The sequence below is a fragment of the Lethenteron reissneri genome, chromosome 50 (assembly GCF_015708825.2).
Source record: "Lethenteron reissneri isolate LAM-NWPU_2019-01 chromosome 50, ASM1570882v1, whole genome shotgun sequence".
In the NCBI taxonomy this organism is placed as follows: Eukaryota; Metazoa; Chordata; class Hyperoartia; order Petromyzontiformes; family Petromyzontidae; genus Lethenteron; species Lethenteron reissneri.
The window spans coordinates 3112731-3132213 of NC_083828.1; the positions used below are offsets into that span (position 1 = coordinate 3112731).

General features: G+C 48.5%; 1 protein-coding gene across 2 annotated transcripts in view; it reads right to left on the bottom strand.

Moving 5' to 3' along the window:
• Positions 1 to 9328: 9328 nt before the first annotated feature.
• The window catches only part of LOC133355206 (aggrecan core protein-like), a 72082-nt gene continuing 61927 nt past the window's right edge, over positions 9329 to 19483 (bottom strand). For both annotated transcript variants that reach the window (XM_061572567.1, XM_061572566.1), the window contains one exon: positions 9329 to 18812. In XM_061572567.1, coding sequence (XP_061428551.1) covers positions 18769 to 18812 — 44 coding nt within the window. In that variant the 3' untranslated portion in view covers positions 9329 to 18768. The remainder of the gene's footprint in view (positions 18813 to 19483) is intronic.

The following is a 19483-nucleotide window of genomic DNA, read 5'->3' on the forward strand; positions in this document are numbered from 1 at the left end:
CTCTCCAAACCGTCACCGTGACTCTCCCAACCGTCACCGTGACTCCCCCAACCGTCACCGTGACTCCCCCAACCGGCCCCGTGACTCTCCCAACCGTCACCGTGACTCTCCCAACCGTCACCGTGACTCCTCCAACCGTCACCGTGACTCTCCCAACCGTCACCGTGACTCCCCCAACCGACCCCGTGACTCTCCCAACCGTCACCGTGACTCTCCCAACCGTCACCTTGACTCCTCCAACCGACCCCGTGACTCTCCCAACCGTCACCGTGACTCCCCCAACCGACCCCGTGACTCTCTCAACCGTCACCGTGACTCTCCCAACCGTCACCTTGACTCCTCCAACCGTCACCGTGACTCTCCCAACCGTCACCGTGACTCCCCCAACCGTCACCGTGACTCTCCCAACCGTCACCGTGACTCTCCAACCGGCCCCGGACTCTCTCAACCGTCACCGTGACTCTCTCAACCGTCACCGTGACTCTCTCAACCGTCACCGTGACTCCCAACCGTCACCGTGACTCTCCCCAACCGTCACCGTGACTCCCAACCGGCCCCGTGACTCTCCCAACCGTCACCGTGACTCTCTCAACCGTCACCGTGACTCCCCCAACTGTCACCGTGACTCTCCCAACCGTCACTCCCCCAACCGTCACAGTGACTCTCCCAACCGTCACTCCCCCAACCGTCACCGTGACTCCCCCAACCGTCACTCCCCCAACCGTCACTCCCCCAACCGTCACCGGACTCTCCCAACCGTCACTCCCCCAACCGTCACTCCCCCAACCGTCACCGTGACTCTCCCAACCGTCACTCCCCCAACCGTCACTCCCCCCAACCGTCACCGTGACTCCCCCAAACCGTCACTCCCCCAACCGTCACCATGACTCTCCCAACCGTCACCGTGACTCCCCCAACCGTCACTTCCCCCAACCGTCACCGTGACTCTCCCAACCGTCACCGTGACTCTCCCAACCGTCACCGTGACTCTCCCAACCGTCACTTCCCCCAACCGTCACCGTGACTCCCCCAACCGTCACTCCCCCAACCGTCACCATGACCTCTCCCAACCGCCACCGTGACTCCCCCAACCGTCACTCCCCCAACCGTCACCGTGACTCTCCCAACCGTCACCGTGACTCTCCCAACCGTCACCGTGACTCTCCCAACCGTCACTCCCCCAACCGTCACCGTGACTCCCCCAACCGTCACCCCCCCAACCGTCACCATGACTCTCCCAACCGTCACCGTGACTCCCCCAACCGTCACTCCCCCAACCGTCACCGTGACTCTCCCAACCGTCACCGTGACTCTCCCAACCGTCACTCCCCCAACCGTCACCGTGACTCCCCCAACCGTCACTCCCCCAACCGTCACCATGACTCTCCCAACCGTCACCGTGACTCCCCCAACCGTCACTCCCCCAACCGTCACCGTGACTCTCCCAACCGTCACCGTGACTCCCCCAACCGTCACCGTGACTCCTCCCAACCGTCACGGTGACTCTCCCAACTGTCACCGTGACTCCCGCAACCGTCACCGTCACTCTCCCAACCGTCACCGTGACAGTCTTAACTGTCACGCGTTGTCCTGCCCACCAACACGTTAGGGGTGCGCATCAGAGGACAACATTCCGAAACACCGCGGCCACCACCGGTCTCTGCACCTGATGACTGAATGGAGGTTTGTTACTCGTAGGTAGGTAACGCTTCGTTTGCAAATGAACAATAAAACTGCTCTCAAAGTTGAATATTTTTTAAAATTCTTATCAGGCGCCATGGTGTTAAGGATTACCCTGTTTGAGAGCACCTAAAAATAAAGGGGCATTGCCCGAAACGTCGCCTATAATAATACGTTTCCATTCAGGTCCCCCTAAAGGGCCACCCAATACCCCCACAGGCCTCCCAAATACCCCTCAGGCTCCTCATACTCTCACAGACTCCTAATGCGGCTAGAGACCCTTAATATCCCCACACACCCCTATAGACCCCACAGACCACGAAACACATTCCTGCGGAGGGAGCTGGTAGGAACGTTGGGTTCCTCGGTCAATGGCCAGGGTCAACGGCGGCGTGGTGTATTCCGCAAATATGCCCGACTGTGAGGGCGGGCACAAGCCGGCGTGAGTAGGTTAAACGTTGAGTTTTATAAGGGCACCACGGGGTGACCAGCCACTCTCCACCCAGCCCCACCCAGCCCCACCCCTCCCACCCCCCACCCAGCCCCACCCAGCCCCTCCCCACCCCTCCCACCCCCCAACCAGCCCCACCCTCCCCACCCAGCCCCTCCCCACCCAGCCCCTCCCCACCCTCCCAGTCCCTCCCTGCACGACGGACACAATAATCTCCTGTGGGCTGGTGTAACCAGGAGGTTCCTACCAGTAATAACCCGAACACAGTCCTCACATTCCCACAAGCCCCATAGAGCCCCATTCGCAGACACAGACACAGACCTTACACCCCCACAGACCCCTTAGGGGTGGTGATTGCCGTGGTGATGCTGGCAATGATGCTGATCGTGATGCTGGATATCAAGGAAGTGATGGTTGTTATGTTGGTGCTGATAATGCCTCTAAAGATGCTGTTTGTTGTACTTCCCCCGCACCTCCGATTAGCACAGTAGGCTACGTACGGTGCGAAAGAAGTTCAACATACATACGTATAACGCACATAAGGTACATCCCGTATTGAAATACAAAAAAACTACAATGTCTGAACCGGTATTGGGCCTCCCCTGGGTCGAATCAGCCTTTAATTGAGTACTCGGTGCTGTGTGTGAATATCACAACTGGGGAGACAAAGGCGGCCGGGCGTGGTGCTGGCCACACCACCCCCTCGTGTGCCGTGCCGGCCTCCTTCACAGGTGCCACTCGCCCCAACATTCTGCGAAAGGCTGTGGCGGTGGGGACACCAATGTGCCACCGTATGTGTCACCGACCACGCGTCCGCCACGTGTCAATCGATATACTCTTGGGACACCCAACGGGGAAATGTTTTAATAAATAAAGAGTCGTCTCTGTGAGCCCGCCTCGGAGGCGGGAGGTGGCCCCATAAATAAACTACGAGGTGACGTGGGCACAGAGGAGGAGGAGGAACGCCCGGGGCTCTTGCAGGGAGGCTGGGCCCTCTGCCATCGTCAACAACAACATCATCATCGGTTGTGCGGCCATCTCCTCGGTCATCTTCATCCCGTCACCTCGTCCCCATCACCCCGTCCTCGTGACCATCCACCGCTGGACATGGCCAGTATCGAAACGTCGCTGCGCTACGAGAGGGTTGCCGCGAGCAGTGACGAGGAAGCGGAAAGAGTGGAGGTCGTTTTGCTCAGGTGAGAGACTCCCCACCCCCCGGCAGCGGTCAGAGTACGAGGGGCATGGGGAGGGGTTCAGGTGAGAGGGGGCGGGGAACAGGTGAGCGAGGGGGGAGGGAACAATACAGGCAGCGAGGAGCCAGATACGTGGGGGGAGGAGCCAGGTGAGATGGGGCGAGGCGAGAGGGGGAGAGGCCAGGTGAGCGAGTGGGGAGGGTTAGGATAGAGTAAGGAGGGGCCAAGCCTGAGGGGGAGGGGTCACACAAGGGGGGGGGGGGGGGCAAGCCAGAGGGGGGGGGGTCAGGATAGAGTAAGGAGGGGCCAAGTCTGAGGGGGAGGGGTCACACAAGGGGGAGGAGCCAAGTGAGGGGGAGGGGCCAGGTGAGCGAGGGGGGAGGGGTCAGATAGAGTAAGGAGGGGCCAAGTCTGAGGGGGAGGGGTCACACAAGTGGGAGGAGCCAAGCGAGGGGGAGGGGCCAGGTGAGGGGGGGGGGGCAGGTGAGCGAGGCGGAGGGGGTGGCCGTTATCGATTCTTGCTCACGGCCAACACCAGTGACGATTATCTGTATCGGTTCTGGGCGTCCCCTAGGTCGATTCAGCCTCAAATGAGTACCCGGTGCGGTGTGTAAACACGGCCACGTGGGAGACAAAGGCGGCTGGGCGTGGTTGCTGGCCCACCTATCCCCTCATGTGCCGTGCCGGCCTTCATAGGGGCGACTCGCTAACAGCACTTGCCCCAACACTCTGTTACAGGCTACACGGGGGATCTTTGTCTGTGTGGGGCTGGGCACGTGACCCCCTCGGGGGGGGGGGGGGGGCTCTGAGCCACGGGTGGCGATGCAGCGAACAGTCGCCTTGTTTGTGCCGCTGTGCAAAGGGGTCGTCCATAAATGACGTCACTCACCTGGGGGGGGGGGGGGTTGAGAAATGTGACGTGACATCAAAATGCGCAACTTTAAATAAATATAGGCAACACGTTCTACTTAGTTAAATAGGCTTTTTAACAAATGTTTTCTCCTACAACATCAGAGTGCAGCGCCACATTAAATACGCACTACAATGACAATAGTTTAAAGCGATTTGAAGCATGTTTTATTTTGGGGGGGGGGGGGGGGGGCAGAGCTTTGTGACGTCATATACGAGAGGGGATCTGACTTTTTGTGACTCCGTGTGACGAGGGGGGGGGGGGTCAAAAATCGTCCAAAATTGCGTGACGTCATTTATGGACTGCCCCAAACCGGGCGACCTCCTACAGCAGCAGCAGCGTTCTTCATTACGAGGCCCGCGGGTTCACTAGCGGCCCCTGGTGACCTTTCGTGCGTCCCCCCCCCACCCACGACACCGATAACACACGGCACGTGATAACATCGTGGCTGCTGTCAAATCCCCAATGGTTTCAAATGTGTCTTATCGGCGAAAATGGCCCTCCTCTGAAAACTAGGGAAGAACGCTGCCCTACAAGCAAGCCACCACCACAATTGGCAATTGCAACTGACAATGGCCTTCATTTTGATAGGCATTATATGACCAAATTTTCTATACTCAAGTGAATTGTATATCATAACTATCTGTGTTATATGCGTAATATGTTCCGATTGGTGTTTCCCACTCGAATCCCGCCAATTTCTCAACTCTTAATGCCCCGAACGTGAACCTTGCGTCTCTTTATCGCCAGGACCCCTTGAACTTGGCTCCCGCTCTGCAGTCGCCGGGTCCAGCCACCCTCATTCCCTAATTCTAGATTTGAAGCTTTCGTGACTGCAAGGATTCATACTCTTAGTTCTTTCGGTAAAGTCACGTAGGTAAAAAATGAAATAAAAATTAATAAAAATAAAACAATAAAATCACGACGTTTCGGAGGCAACACAAGTCTCCGTCATCAGGTGGGACTGTCATAGCCAGATTTGCTGCAAATCTGGCTGTGACTTTACCGAAAGAACTAAGAGTATGAACCCTCATTCCCCTCCCTTGGCTCTGACTTCCGCAAAATTCTCTCTCTGCCTCTGCTCTCACCTCTCTCCCCGAACCCCTCTCTCCTCCTTATACCCTTCTCCGTGCCCCCCACCCCAGCCCACTCTTATCCCACTCCTGTCCCTCCCCACAAAGAATTGTAATCCTACGTCTTACACTCAGAGGTACGGAGAATCGGGGCGACCGTCCCGGGCCCCGCGCTTGGGGGGGGGGGGCGTGAATCGACCTCACGGTGTCTGTTATAATACTTACAGTTTAGTTTGAAGGCGTTGGGGGGTGCCCACGCGGTGGGGTTTGTCCCGGGCCCTGCACCCCCACCAATGTACCGGCCCTGCTTACACTAATGAGTGCAACACAGTTTTCTGCACACAAATGAGCTCCCTCGTGTGTTCCCTCCGCTCATTACCTCTGCTTACACCTCCTTCCCTCCCCTCTCCGCGAATCCCTCGTTCTGCTCATTATCCCGATGCTCCTCTTCACCCTTTCCCTCGGGTTATTACACTAATTTTCTCCTGTAATAATGACCACAAACACAACTGTATCAACTGAGCTCGAAGTTGAATACAAACGCTTTCATATAGTGGGTAACTATTACGATACGACGGAAATTACTTTATAACTTATTGCTACTATCATGTATCAGATTTCACCTGTGAAGTATCAATGCACTGTGCGAATGATATTTAACGCCAAATCAATTAAAGAAAGCAGAGTCGACTGCTTGCGGTTTGACTTGTGTCAACCACACAGGAACACAATGTATATACTCTTTGGTTTTTTCGGTAAAGTCACAGAGGTAAAAAATAAAATATTTTTTCTTTACCGAAAAAACCAAAGAGTATGCACCCTTGCAGTCACGAAAACTTCCAATCCAGAACACAATGTATTATTTGATCGAAACGTCCAACCCTGTCACTTTCACCGATACGTCCTTTGCCCAACACGACGCTGCTGCTGCTACTGATGTGAATGTCATGCAATTGAAATGGCGTGCAAGCCATTTGATGAAGAGTGCAACAATGTATTTGAATTGTCAAAGTGCGCCGTTGTTGTCAAATGAAACGGGAGGTGGCGTGACCAGTCTTGCGTCTCCCCTCTTCGCCACAACTCCCTCCTTGCTCCAAGGTCCCCACCTCGGCTGGTCCGTTCCTCGCGTCACCTGGAGACGTGCACGCGGGTCGCTGCCGGTCTCGCATTGCTCACCATGGCGCTGTGGCTCGGCTTGCATCACACGATCAAGGATTCGGGACGCGTGGACGAGCAACTGGCCGGTCATCACCACCACAACCACAACCACGAAAGTCACCCGCATGAGAGTGATGTCACTGGGACGCACCGCGCAGCCCAGGCCAATGTGACCCCAAGGACAGATTTCCACCATGCGCTACGACCTCAATAGGAACATTATGAGCACATCCCACGATCATATTTAATTGTGTGTGTGTGTGTGCGGGGGTCAATATTTACATGCAGTGATTTTATTATTGATTGGAGTGCACCATGGTCATATTGCTATTATTTGTCTCCGTGGTTGCCCCCTTTATTTGGATATTAAATGATGTTTGTATGACCTTCGCTTTCCAAGTGTCTTGCTACGGTCGCCAAGGAGCTTGTCTTGCTGCACCAGTGGAGGCAGTGGAGCTGGGGCCAAAGACCAGAGGAGGGGCCTTCTCGTGCCAGCAGCACGCGCCTCAGTGATATTCGGGATTCCTTGCTACAACTCACGTTTTTGTTTAAAGGGCACCCCCGGTGGCAGCTTGTCCTTGTGTGGCACAAAGAGACTCAGTACCTGGCCTGTAAGTGGACATTCATTTGTTAGTGGGTGGTGACTGCTGCGATGTAAAATCTAAATTTAGTTATTTGCGAATACATTTTAAAAATTGGACCGCGATGCCGATACACAATAGCCTATTCTTTTTTCATGACGTTAAGGTATCTTGAATGTGAAGCCGACGGCATACATGTATGGCTTATACACCCACAGTAATAACCAGGGCAGCCTGCCGGATTCGAAACGGGAACCTCTACAACACGCAGTGAACAAGCCTATCGCTGGGCATTTCCACATACGTTTTACAAGAACTGCTTTATGTGTTTTAGTCTGTTGTCCCTCCCCCGCACCTCCGATTAGCACTGTTGGCTACGTACGGTGCGAAAGAAGTTCAACGTACACGGGGAGACTGGACGAGCTGACCGGAGCAGCGGGATGCTGACCGACCGCCCGCCCCCACCACCCACACACACACCCGGGGCTCACCACCCACACACACACACCCGGGGCTCACCACCCACACACACACCCGGGGCTCACCACCCACACACACACCCGGGGCTCACCACCCACACACACACCCGGGGCTCACCACCCACACACACACCCGGGGCTCACCACCCACACACACACACCCGGGGCTCACCACCCACACACACACCCGGGGCTCACCATCCACACACACACCCGGGGCTCACCACCCACACACACACCCGGGGCTCACCACCCACACACACACCCGGGGCTCACCACCCACACACACACCCGGGGCTCACCACCCACACACACACCCGGGGCTCACCACCCACACACACACACCCGGGGCTCACCACCCACACACACACCCGGGGCTCACCACCCACACACACACCCGGGGCTCACCACCCACACACACACCCGGGGCTCACCACCCACACACACACCCGGGGCTCACCACCCACACACACACCCGGGGCTCACCACCCAACCTGTCCTCCGCACGGGAGTTTTTATTTGTTTTCATTCCGATAGCCTAGAAGGTTAACTTGTCATCAGTTTCCCATATAACAGAGAGTGGGAGGGGGGGCATTGGGGGTGAGAGTGAGCCATCGGGCCCCTGTGCTGTAAGAAGGGTGAGCTCAGCGTGAAGGAAACCCGATGTAAAAATGATGACTATGAAGTATTGGCCGTGATGCTATACCGAAACCCGAGCAAGCAAAGATAGGTCAATTAATGGCTGAAGATCGATCCACAGTGACTCTGGTAATGTGTATTCCAGTCCCATTGTGTTAGAGCATCTCGAAATGTGTTATTGTAAACTCATTCAGGGAAAAATTGCGTGTCGGGCAGGAGACTCAAAATCCTGAGTTCAGTGCATTGGGTGTTTCTTCGAGGTATATGAACTGCCAGGGGAACCTACATGCAACCAGGATGGAAATAAAACATTGGCGAGGTAGGCCTTGTGTTCCCTGGACCAGGCCTGTTTAGCCTGGTTTCTCTACCCAGGACCCCATACCTCCCCAGGCAATGAAACCTAGATGAGGTAGGCTTAGTTTCCATGGGACCAAGCCTGTCTCTGCATACAGCCAGCCTGCAGCCAGCAAAGACAATACACATCTTGAATACATTTTTAAAAAGAAGGAATATTGGAAATGGATGTGGAGAAGGCCAAATGGTGAAATGAAGAACTAGATTAACTTGATTCTAAAGGACAAACCCCCTGATTCTCACACATGTCTGTCCAGAATATATTCAACACAGAGTGACCACAGACTGTCAACATAGCCAAAGAGAAGGCAAAACTAATAACAGGAAAATCAAGATAATAAATGTAATAAAGATAATAAAATATATCTGTAGAATCCAGACTAATTTAAGATGGACCCTAGAAGTGGATGTCCAGCATACTGAAATAAATGAAATAGGTGAAAATACATTTTAAATAAAATTATACGGAATTAAACTTAAAATTTACAACGAAACTTGCCCATTTAATATTTACAATTTAATAATTAAAATCAAGAATGCACAAATTTTCTATCTACGTGACTTTACCGAAAGAACCAAAGAATATGTATGCATTCCGAGCCACTTTTTTCACCAAACCCTCTTTAATACCAGCGGTGAAATATGGTCAAACAACCCCGATGACCGTGTCGGTCATGGGGGGTAGGTCTTCATCCAGAAGTGGATCGACAAATTATTATCATCACTTATTAATAAACATTACACTCAGTCACGGAACCGTTGACACGTCAAACACACAACGCGTGGACTCAAGTGTGACACGAGGATATCTGAAGTGTGACTTTTTAATGACTTTGCAAAATATTCCATACAATGAAGACCACTCACATTGTTTCGTGCCCAACATAAAATAAAACAACAGAGCGATTTAAAGTCTCTCGCTATTTGGAACACTGGAGAGGAAGGAATGAAATTAAGTTTCCATAACTTCTTAACACAGCAAAGCATAATAGCCCTGCTAGCACACAACAGTACGCACAATATTGGTCACTTTTAATAATAAAAAAAAGTGTCAGATTATTGCCATTTTATTCGTTGAAGTTTTACAGTTTAAAATGTTTTCTCATGCGCAAATGGTGAAAAAACAAAGGCAAAAGAAAAAAGCAATTATACGACTAGCGCGCGAACACACAAAAAAAACTTGTTTAACCACAACGACATTCCCAGACTTGTCTTTTGCTTATTAACATATTAGTTACAAGAGCATTGAAGAGACTTCTTAAATAAAGTAATAATGAACAAAACAGATAATTGAGAATCCGTCTGGAAAGGCTGAAACCTTATTCACCTCCGATGTCCCATGAATGGTTTGAACCACAGCACGAGTTTGTTTAGCTCTCTGGCATTGCGGGATAGACCGTTGATAAATTGATAATTGCTGAGTTAAATAGCCACTTGATACCCCCACGTATCTGATGCTAGTTGCCTAAACTAAGTCTAAAGCTTTGATAACAGTACCGTTGCTGTACAGACAGACTTGAACACATGCAGACGTTACAAATTCTGTGACCACTCTTACTTGAATCGGTCTTCATTGCTTTCAGCATAATAGTTCTCACCAAACGCACGCATTGTGTTATATTCACAGTCCACAAATTGTGGGACAGCTCTGCCGTGTAACCATCGTTATAGCTCATTGAAACCAGAGCGTTGGTTTTAATACTAACAATAATCATAGTAATATCTTTGTGAGCGACAACATTCATTTTGAGGACACTGTTCAACTTGATGAAATGAGCTCCTTGGCTTAAAAATTCCAGAGACTTTTTAACAGGAGAGCTTGATTACAGTACCGTATGACCATGCACACTCTAGCAAACTGGAGTTATAATTGTCCTGGTTTTCTTTCTCGTATGTACAGATGAGGGACACTAAAACAGTAATAGACTTGAACATGTTTCGGACAAGATGACACAAGCGCTATTGTAGGGCTTCTGAATTTAAAAAAAGCATCACCTCGGGACACCAAAGTTGTTCACCTTAAAATTCTCCAGATATCTGTTGCTATGTATAGAATACAAGATATTGGCAGTGTTTCACAACAGTGACTTGAACCTCCTCTTGACGGAATTCCAAAAACGGACATCCGTAAAGACATATGTTTTTCAATGAAGACTCTAGGCAGCTTTACATTGGGGGGGGTATTGCCAGGATTCCTAATGACGCTCTCCACTTGACCGGATGTCGACAGCACAGGTGCCTTGCGGAGATGAAAGAAGAGAAACCTCATGAGATGAACCTTAATTAACCAACCAAATATGATGAGATGATGTGTATGATGAATACTATATAGTGAATATAGAGTAAATGCCTTCATATAGATACGCGTGGGTGAGTCCGTGTATGGGTAGATTACTTTTTTAGTGTCATTGGTGTTTATATACATACATCACTGTGCGTTAACAATATGGTTATGGTTTTTAAATAACCTGCTTGCATGCACAGGACAGTTTTATTAACACATTTAATCTGGAATCTTCACAGAACATTTGAATGGTCATCTTAAAAAAAAAGTATTCCTCATGTTGTATGCATGCATACAAACATCGCGGTACGTATATGTGCTTCGTTTTTGGCAATTATATTTCGCTTACAAATATTAAGTATAAGCTGCACTACGTAATAGTGAAGGCTTAGTATTGCCTACTCGTCAATATTGGTGGTTATATTCAGCAGATATCCACGCGTGCGTTCTATACAAGAATCCTGTAACGTTTTCAAAAAGAATGCTCCGAACAAGTCACCCCCTTGTGGAGGATTCAGATCGAATGCAAATTTCATACGGAGTCATTCTTTATGCGTGATCACTAAAGTGACCATCAGTCAATAATATGTCATAGGACATCCTACCAGCTACCTGGCGATCATACGTGTACAGGTGTTGTAATCGCAGGACCCATGTAAATAATGGCTTACATGCATGACCAAACGGTTTAATTTAAACATTTAAATGTTAAATATCCTTTGTCCTTCCATAATATATCATAACAAACCTCAAACGTTGAGGGTAGAACGAAGATTGCAGTATAGATGTTGCCGATTTAACGCCAATTACTACTAAATATTACAATAGTACTGTATTATACTGTTGAAAAGTTGCTAAGATAACAGTGCTCACTAAAACCCCAATCTGCAATGGCTCTTAAAGCATTCATTTTACAATATCTCAGCACCCAGTTGGGACTTATGGCCAAATACAAAAGGAACTCACAACCACGACCTTCATGCCTCTGGAACTTCGAGATTGGAAGACCGCACCTATGAAACAATACGCTAGGCTGGTGGTGTGTGTGCCCAAGTCACAAGCTATAACTTTCAAAACGCCGCAATGAATCCTTACACTGTCATCCCAACGGTCACTTTGTGTCGACTTCATCAATAGCCTGGCTGTGCACGATGTCGTTCATTTCCAGGGGACAAAAAAATTGGTGTTTGTGGAAGAACACAAAACTATAGTAGTAGGTTTTTACCCTTTAAACTGGTACAAAACTGACACCTTTATACAAGGCATCATGTTTGCAATAACCACAACACAAGTAGTCAAAATGCATACAAAAAGAAACAACTCTGATGATGATAATAATATGCACTGTCCTTGAAGTTGATTGGTCCACACCCGAGACAGCTTTCCTTAGAGCCTAGTCTCCATTGGTGTTGGACCAGATGAAAAACCTACTACTATATTTTGCCAGTGGTAAAGGAGGTCTCATAGTTTAAACACAAAACATGTTTGCAGCGGTGCGTGCGGCGATTGGCGGACATAGATTTAGTTTTTTTTGGGGAGTCGAGGAAATCCTGTGAGGTGTGGAGAAATGGGGTCGCGGCGGGGGAAGAGATTTGTGAAATAGTGGCCGAGGATTTTGGAGCCAGGCAGGGACGGGGGGAGGAGGGCATGAATATCACTTGACAAAAGTTAATGGGTTCAGCTTGTTACATAGAGTTAAGGACCCATCCATTTAGTACGTACGCATGGAGGGGGGAGGGGGGGGAGTTTAACCCAAATGCGTACGCTTGCGTATGGGGGGGTCTATTGACAATGTTCATACGCATAGCAAACGGGGGGGAGGGGGGGGTGAAGCCTCGATAATAAATTGTCTACATTGGCCTTCAAATGAGTTAGATAGTCCGGCGGTGGACTGTCTGTTTGCTGAAACACGTTAATATTATTAATCCTTGATCGTTTCTGCGTGGATTAAATATCGTCCGTTCTATATGATTCGGGGGGGGGGGGGGGTGCGTCAAGCGTACGTACGCAGGTGGGGGGAGGGGGTGTACAAAGTCCGCGTGCATACAGGGAGGGGGGGAGGGATGGCCCCTAAGGCTAAAAATGAAAATGGAAACAATTTATGTAACGTTAGTACCTATTTCCATCTTCATTTTAATCGTTGCGTTTTTGAGGGTTTGTCATATTTTTTCGCCATTTTTTGCTTTTTCTATTTTTTTCTATTTTTTTTTCTATCGTAGCGATCGGGTTCGTGGTCATTACAAGCGTTTTGCAAGAAGCAAGAAGGTAACATTTGCAGAACGGTAAAGAACAAAGTCACAGCTTTGTCAACAAAGTTGCAAAGAAGCTACGCAACAGCTACACGTCAATGCATTTGTTGTGAGTTTGGCTTCTTGTAGAAAAGTTACGGAATTGCCTGCACGAGCTTCGATATTACCAATGTCAACTACATGGCTCACACAGCCTCCTAAGTCAGTTTTTTTAAAACACTGCATTAACAAAAACGTGGTCGAGTTTTCTATAATTACAGCAGCCACGAGTGACCATATGCGTGATTAACTGAAGCTCGGTCTCTGTCGATAGCCATTCAATTAAATTGGTCAAGTCTGTGAGACAAATTAAGGCTCCCTAGCCAAAACGTCCTTCATCATTGGATCGGTCGATGGGGCTGCAAGCGTTGATGTGCAAATTCACGGTAGGGTTTATTGTGAACGACACAAAACAATCAAATTCGACTCCATTCTTTCAAAGTCAACCGCAACAAACGATCCTGCCATTTTCAAATGACAACATTCTACAAATGACATGCTGTATATATATTGCAATTGGACATGACTATGGGAAAACAACCCATAAAACCCTGCAAGTCCAACGGATAGAAAATGTGCGATACGTGTGAACAAACCGAATTCAGTTACTAGTTTTGAAACTTAAAATAGGGGCCTTTCAAGAATGTATTGACCAAAAACACAACTCAGCAAACAGTCAATAATGTACCCCCCCCCCACCAATTGGGATTTTCACTGGCTGACCAGGATGTCACTTCATCCTGCTGTCGATCGAAGTCTTCTTCACAAGTTTGGTTTGCATAAGAATGTAAGGTTGGGTCTGGTAAAAACCTGGACTATTTACTTGTGTGTGTGAGAACGTCGGAGTTGAAAGACTTTGACAATAATAAATGGGAAAAAAATAACAGTACCAAACATTCTAGATGTGGCAACGCTGATCTAAATATTTAACTGTGTTCCTGATGACAAGCCTGCTAATGGAAACCATATTTGTGTGATGCCAGCTACATGCTGTAGCTGAGGCGATGCTTTTCGACGTATTTGCATCAAGAAATATATTACTAAGACATGTATACATATCAGTGGCAGTCAAGAAGTTTTGAAAATAGGACACTAAGTCAAGACGTCACCTCAGATTATTCCAATAATTTGTAAGACACGACTTCCCACGCTGTTCATGTCACCAGCTAATTGCCGTGAGCTGTTACTGTGTTAATAATATGCAAGTATGTACAGCGTTTCTGTCTTGCTCTCAAAAGTCACCTGACAGCCGCACACACACAGATAAAGGGACGGTCTCAACGATGGGATGGATGGTCTCCAACATCAGCAAGCACAGCTTTAAGCCAAGCGCACACCGGGCTGATGTGTTGCACAAACACGTCGCTCTGGAAATCAACGTAGTCTCCTGCAACTGCTTTGTCCACATCGGAGCGAGTAGTTCGCGAGCGTGCGCGTGATGAAATACATCGCTACAGAAATAAGAATGTGCACTTGTCAAGCGCCTTTCACAAAGTCTCAAGGAGCCACGAAGAAAGAGGCGGCTGGCAGAATACGAGCCAAAGGGGAAGAAAACTAATGAAGGAGAAACCTTATTATTAAAAAAAGATAGGTTGTTAGTCGAGATTGAAACACTGTCAGCATTGCCCGGGAGCCTGATCTCCAACGGTCGGGAGATCTACAACCGGGGAAGGGGGGGGGGACCACCACGGTAAATTCCCAATCACCCCAAGAATGTAACCGACATCGAGGTGTAACATGGGAGGGCAGCATCGACGGATCTTATGGACCCTGCCAGGGCATTGCGGTTGAATTGTCTCGTGAATATAAAGCGGAGCCAGCTCTCACAAGGCCTTGAATATGAGCAGCGTGATCTTAAATAACCGCTCGTTTAAGAGATTGGGAACCAACGCAACGATGCAATAATGGGGGGGGGGGGGGGGGGAGGAGTTCTTTCAATGGTGGTCCGAGTAAGCGGCCCAAATCATTGAGCAGATACTTTAAAAGTAGAATCTATCTCTACATATAGCAACCGGCAGTGCAACTGCTCGAAACCGGTTGCATATACATTGTTGGGTTCCATGCAACTGATCGCTCAGGTGTGGACCTGGCTTTACAGCAATGGTATTCAATCTGCACGGTAGCTCCTATCAGCGAATTTATATTAAATTCTAGTATTGCCACCTGCTGCTGCAGTGAAGGGTGTGCGCCATGACGCTCTGGCAAATGACATGATATTGGCAAGATTGGTTGCTCACCGTTGAATAGAGATGAGAATGATGGACAAAGCTGGGTTTTCTCCAATTTCCGATTGCTCTAGTCGCAACGCACTGGCTATTTGATACAATTCCAGGGCATGATCATCGGCTGCAAACAGAAGAGTTGCTCCATCAAAATGCAAAGCCTACCAACAGCTAAGTGACACGCTGGAAGATGTCTGGGATAATATACTTTAGAGCCACCTAAAATGTGTCTGTTCCATGAATGTATCTAACCCTCCAATCGTCGATATTTTCTTTAGCTGTGCATTTGATTGCCTCCACTCACCTCGCATTGCTTACACCCTGCCAGATGGCGATGGACAAATATATCGGTAAAAGTCTCTTTTAGGATACACATTCCATGCTACTCTGAATGACTGGCCTGGAATCTTCAAAATGGCTGACACAAATATCTGAGCCAAGCCAGTCATCTCGTGGATTGGATATTGTTTCAGTAGCGCCGTCACAAAACGAGTGTTCGCCGAAGTTTGTAATCCACGTCAGTGCCGGGGTCACGGTCTGCATTCCTCATAGCTCACAAAGATGTCAATCGTGCCCAAAACATCGCCTGAGTAAGGCAGCAAATCCTACATCTCCATGAAACAAAACTCGCTGTGGTCAGGCGATCTGCGCGTTGTGGCTTTGAGCCGGATTAGCTCCAGCCCAGCAATGCGTGGCATTGCGAAAACGACGTGCCCCAGGCACCATTCCTTTCTAGAGCTTGGAAGTCTCACGCAATTGCTCTGTTTCTCACTATACTGCAGGCCATACCAGACCTACCCAGAAAGGTGTGGGGGTGGGGGGGTGAGGTAAAAGAAGCCGTTTTCACTGGGCGTTGTAGGAATGAGGGCCTCACATCAGGGTCGTTTTATTGCCAAAGAATAAACGGGTCCCACGTGGCTTTCTGCCTCAGGCCTCCAGGAACCTCTGGGAATATACTCTTAGGTTTTTTCGGTAAAGTCACGTAGGTAAAAAACCTCTGGGAAGCCTTGACCAGTTCGTAGTAAACGGCATAACGGTACAGCCTGCAAATGCAATAACAGCTCCCATTTTCCCCCACTCTTTGATAATACAACCCCATCCCCCTCCCCGCAAACCGCAACTCACACCACCGCTAATCAATCTCACAACCACTGCTGGTCAGGCTTAGGCTTTGGCGTCTCCCAACTTGACAGCTCTGCTTTTGCCTTTCCCCATCTCATGTGGTATAGTCACTCACCCAGGGATGGCACAATGTTGCTGTGCAGCACTCGCCTAGTTTATGGGATAGGAAGGATGAGTGGGCGTGTGCGTCAGAGAGTATTGTGTATTAAAAAACAATACTTTTAAATAATTGTGTCTGTTTATAACAAACAATGTTGACTAAATTACGCTCTCAAAACAAAGCAAGTGTTATAATTCGGCATCTCCTTGTTGACAAATATGTTGAACTTAGTAAGCAAATGTCATCAGCATATTGATGCTGTCCGGAGTTATATCTAAAATGAGACCTGGTGGACTAGGTAGGGCCAGCCTAATAATAATGATGATATCACGGAACAACTTCACGAGATCATGGAGATGCACAAGGCTAGTGCCAGTCCACCAGAAAGTTGGTCATGGAGATGAGGTTCAAGAGCTAACCTTTTGCTCCAGTCTGAACACAAAGAATAGGCCCTAACCTCCTGGGTCATGCCAGTTTCGAGCAAACAGTTCGTCTTTAATACTGCGAACGGGAAAGGTGGCCTTGTCAGAGCGTCCTCCGTCAGATGGAGCCGTATTTAAAATAATCATGCAGTCTGCCAGATGGAAGGTAATGGTGATTGCCCAAACCCTGGTGTGATTTGTTATTGTCACGCGTCACTATCACAATCCAGTTATCACGCTGATCAACGAAACCACGAGCTTGCTTTGCTTAAAACAAGAAACAAAACAAAAAACACAGAGTGTAGTTTGCCATCACCTGATGCCGGAGCGACAGTGTGCCACCAGACTTAACAATCGCCCTTGAGGATGCTGGTAATCAGTGACACAGACATGAGGTGGACTAGAGGCAGACTTACACACACACTGGTCTGGTGAAGCATCAGAACAACGTGGGTAGCTTTTAGCAGGTCTGGCAGCATGGTTCCCTCATCGCGGCGCGCCGAGGAGGTGAACGCATCGGACGGACGGACGGACGGATGGACGGACGGACGTAACGGGGCGCAGACGTTTGTCGAGTCGAGTGAGGGCCCAATTATGAGACCAAAAACGACGAGGGCATTGCCTGGTTTTGAATCGCAGAAGAGCGCGATGGTCCCGCATAGAAAAAAATAATCAGGTCGCATGCCCTTCACACCCAGCTGCAAATTAAATACGTTATTCAATATTGCAGGTCGCTAAATAACACGTCATTTGTTTATAACAGTAATATACTGTATTATACGAAATAATTAAACTGTACTTGAATGCTTGAAGTACAAAGAGACCGTTTTGTTAAGTTGTGGGTACACACACTGGCCTCCATGTTAGAATTCATTGCTATAATTGCCTTGTGGTTCCAGAAAACCCGAAGCAAATAATTTAGTTTGGTTTCCAAATAATACCAAGAAAAAAAAATACGTGCCTGCTTTGCCCATCGTTGTTTGCTGCCCAAGTGTTCTGACGACCGTGGCTTTCACTTCCCCCGAGCAAATCTGGACGGTGAGGGCACAACAACTAAACCACCCCTATAAAACAATAGACCGACCCGCAGTCCAAACTAAGCAAGCATGAGTTTACAGGGAATGTGCTACGGAGCGAACCATTTTTTCAGATGGGGGTGACCGAACATTGTTCTGCCCTCTTTCTAGCCACAGAATTTGCCAGCTGACCGTTATTCTACGTATCCATCCCTGAATTAAACACTTAAAATTCAGCTTTGGCCAAGAGCATGGTAAAAATAATAAGGTTAAAGTAGGATGGGGGTGTGGGAGGAGTAGAAGGTAGAACGTCAACAATGTAAAAAGTGCGTCACTCTACATTGTTGTAGTTGGGCAGTGTATAGTAGATGCTCAAAGGGGATTGGTTGGTACCACATGGGTTGGAAAGGCTACCAGTATCCGCCATGGGCAGAAAGCTAAGCACACATACTCTCTGTTCTATAGACACACTTTCTATTAATGTTCATATTCCATCGACGATTCATTTCACATTCAGTTATTTTCCTTCTGAAACAATATTCTCCATCAAATTAAACACGGTGACCTTCTTCGATGACCTTTTTCGAAAAAAAAAACTACCACAGTGACCTTGCTATCAGACATATTCGTGACGTAATGTTAAAATTCTTTAAAATAATCATTGGTAGCATTTGCCCCCCTAGGTGGTACCAATGAGCCATTTTCGGGCCAACGGCTCAAGGGCGAGACGTGGTGTACGACGTTTGGATCGTTCCTGGGTGGCCACCGTGGGAATGTGTGGAGTCTTCAGTGGGGTTCACTGGAGGGAATATCTTTGTGGAATCCGATTGTAAGTTCCGGCTGTAAAAGCAAACAAAACAAATATTAGCATGGGAAGACATTCTGACAAATTGCATTCAAGTGACTTGTTAAAGCACTGTACACATTTAAATGTAGTGTTCAACTCAGAGCTGGGATATCCAATCATTTAAGGAATTGATTCGTGATTATCTTGTTCGATAACTCTACAAATCCGATAACATGGAAATGGTTGGTAATAAAAGTTTCAAATCTCCTCCCACTATTTACCGTGGGACTGGAAGTAGTGGGTGAGGCTTAATTTGTGTCACGGTCACAGTCAGCCGTGTCACAGTGCCTCCAATCAGCACGGTTGGCTACGTACGGTGCGACAGAAGTTCAACGTACATACTTCCCCACACCTCTGTATGGTGCTCTAAGTGGTGGATGCCATTATTAAATGGGCCTGATCCAGATGTGTTCTGGCAGATTAACTTACTTACTCCTCTTCATCCCCTATGGGACAAAAGGCTACGATGACCTCTCTCTATCTTTTCCTGTCCTTCTGGGAGATTAAAACACGTCTTAATTAGATTTAAAGTTTAAATATTTTTGTTGTTAAAGGTTTTGCCCAATCAAGGCTGAACAAACGTAATACATTAATGAACTACTGGAAGACATGCATTCTTCAGATTATAAGACACAACGCAACTTTTGACTTAAAAATACATGGG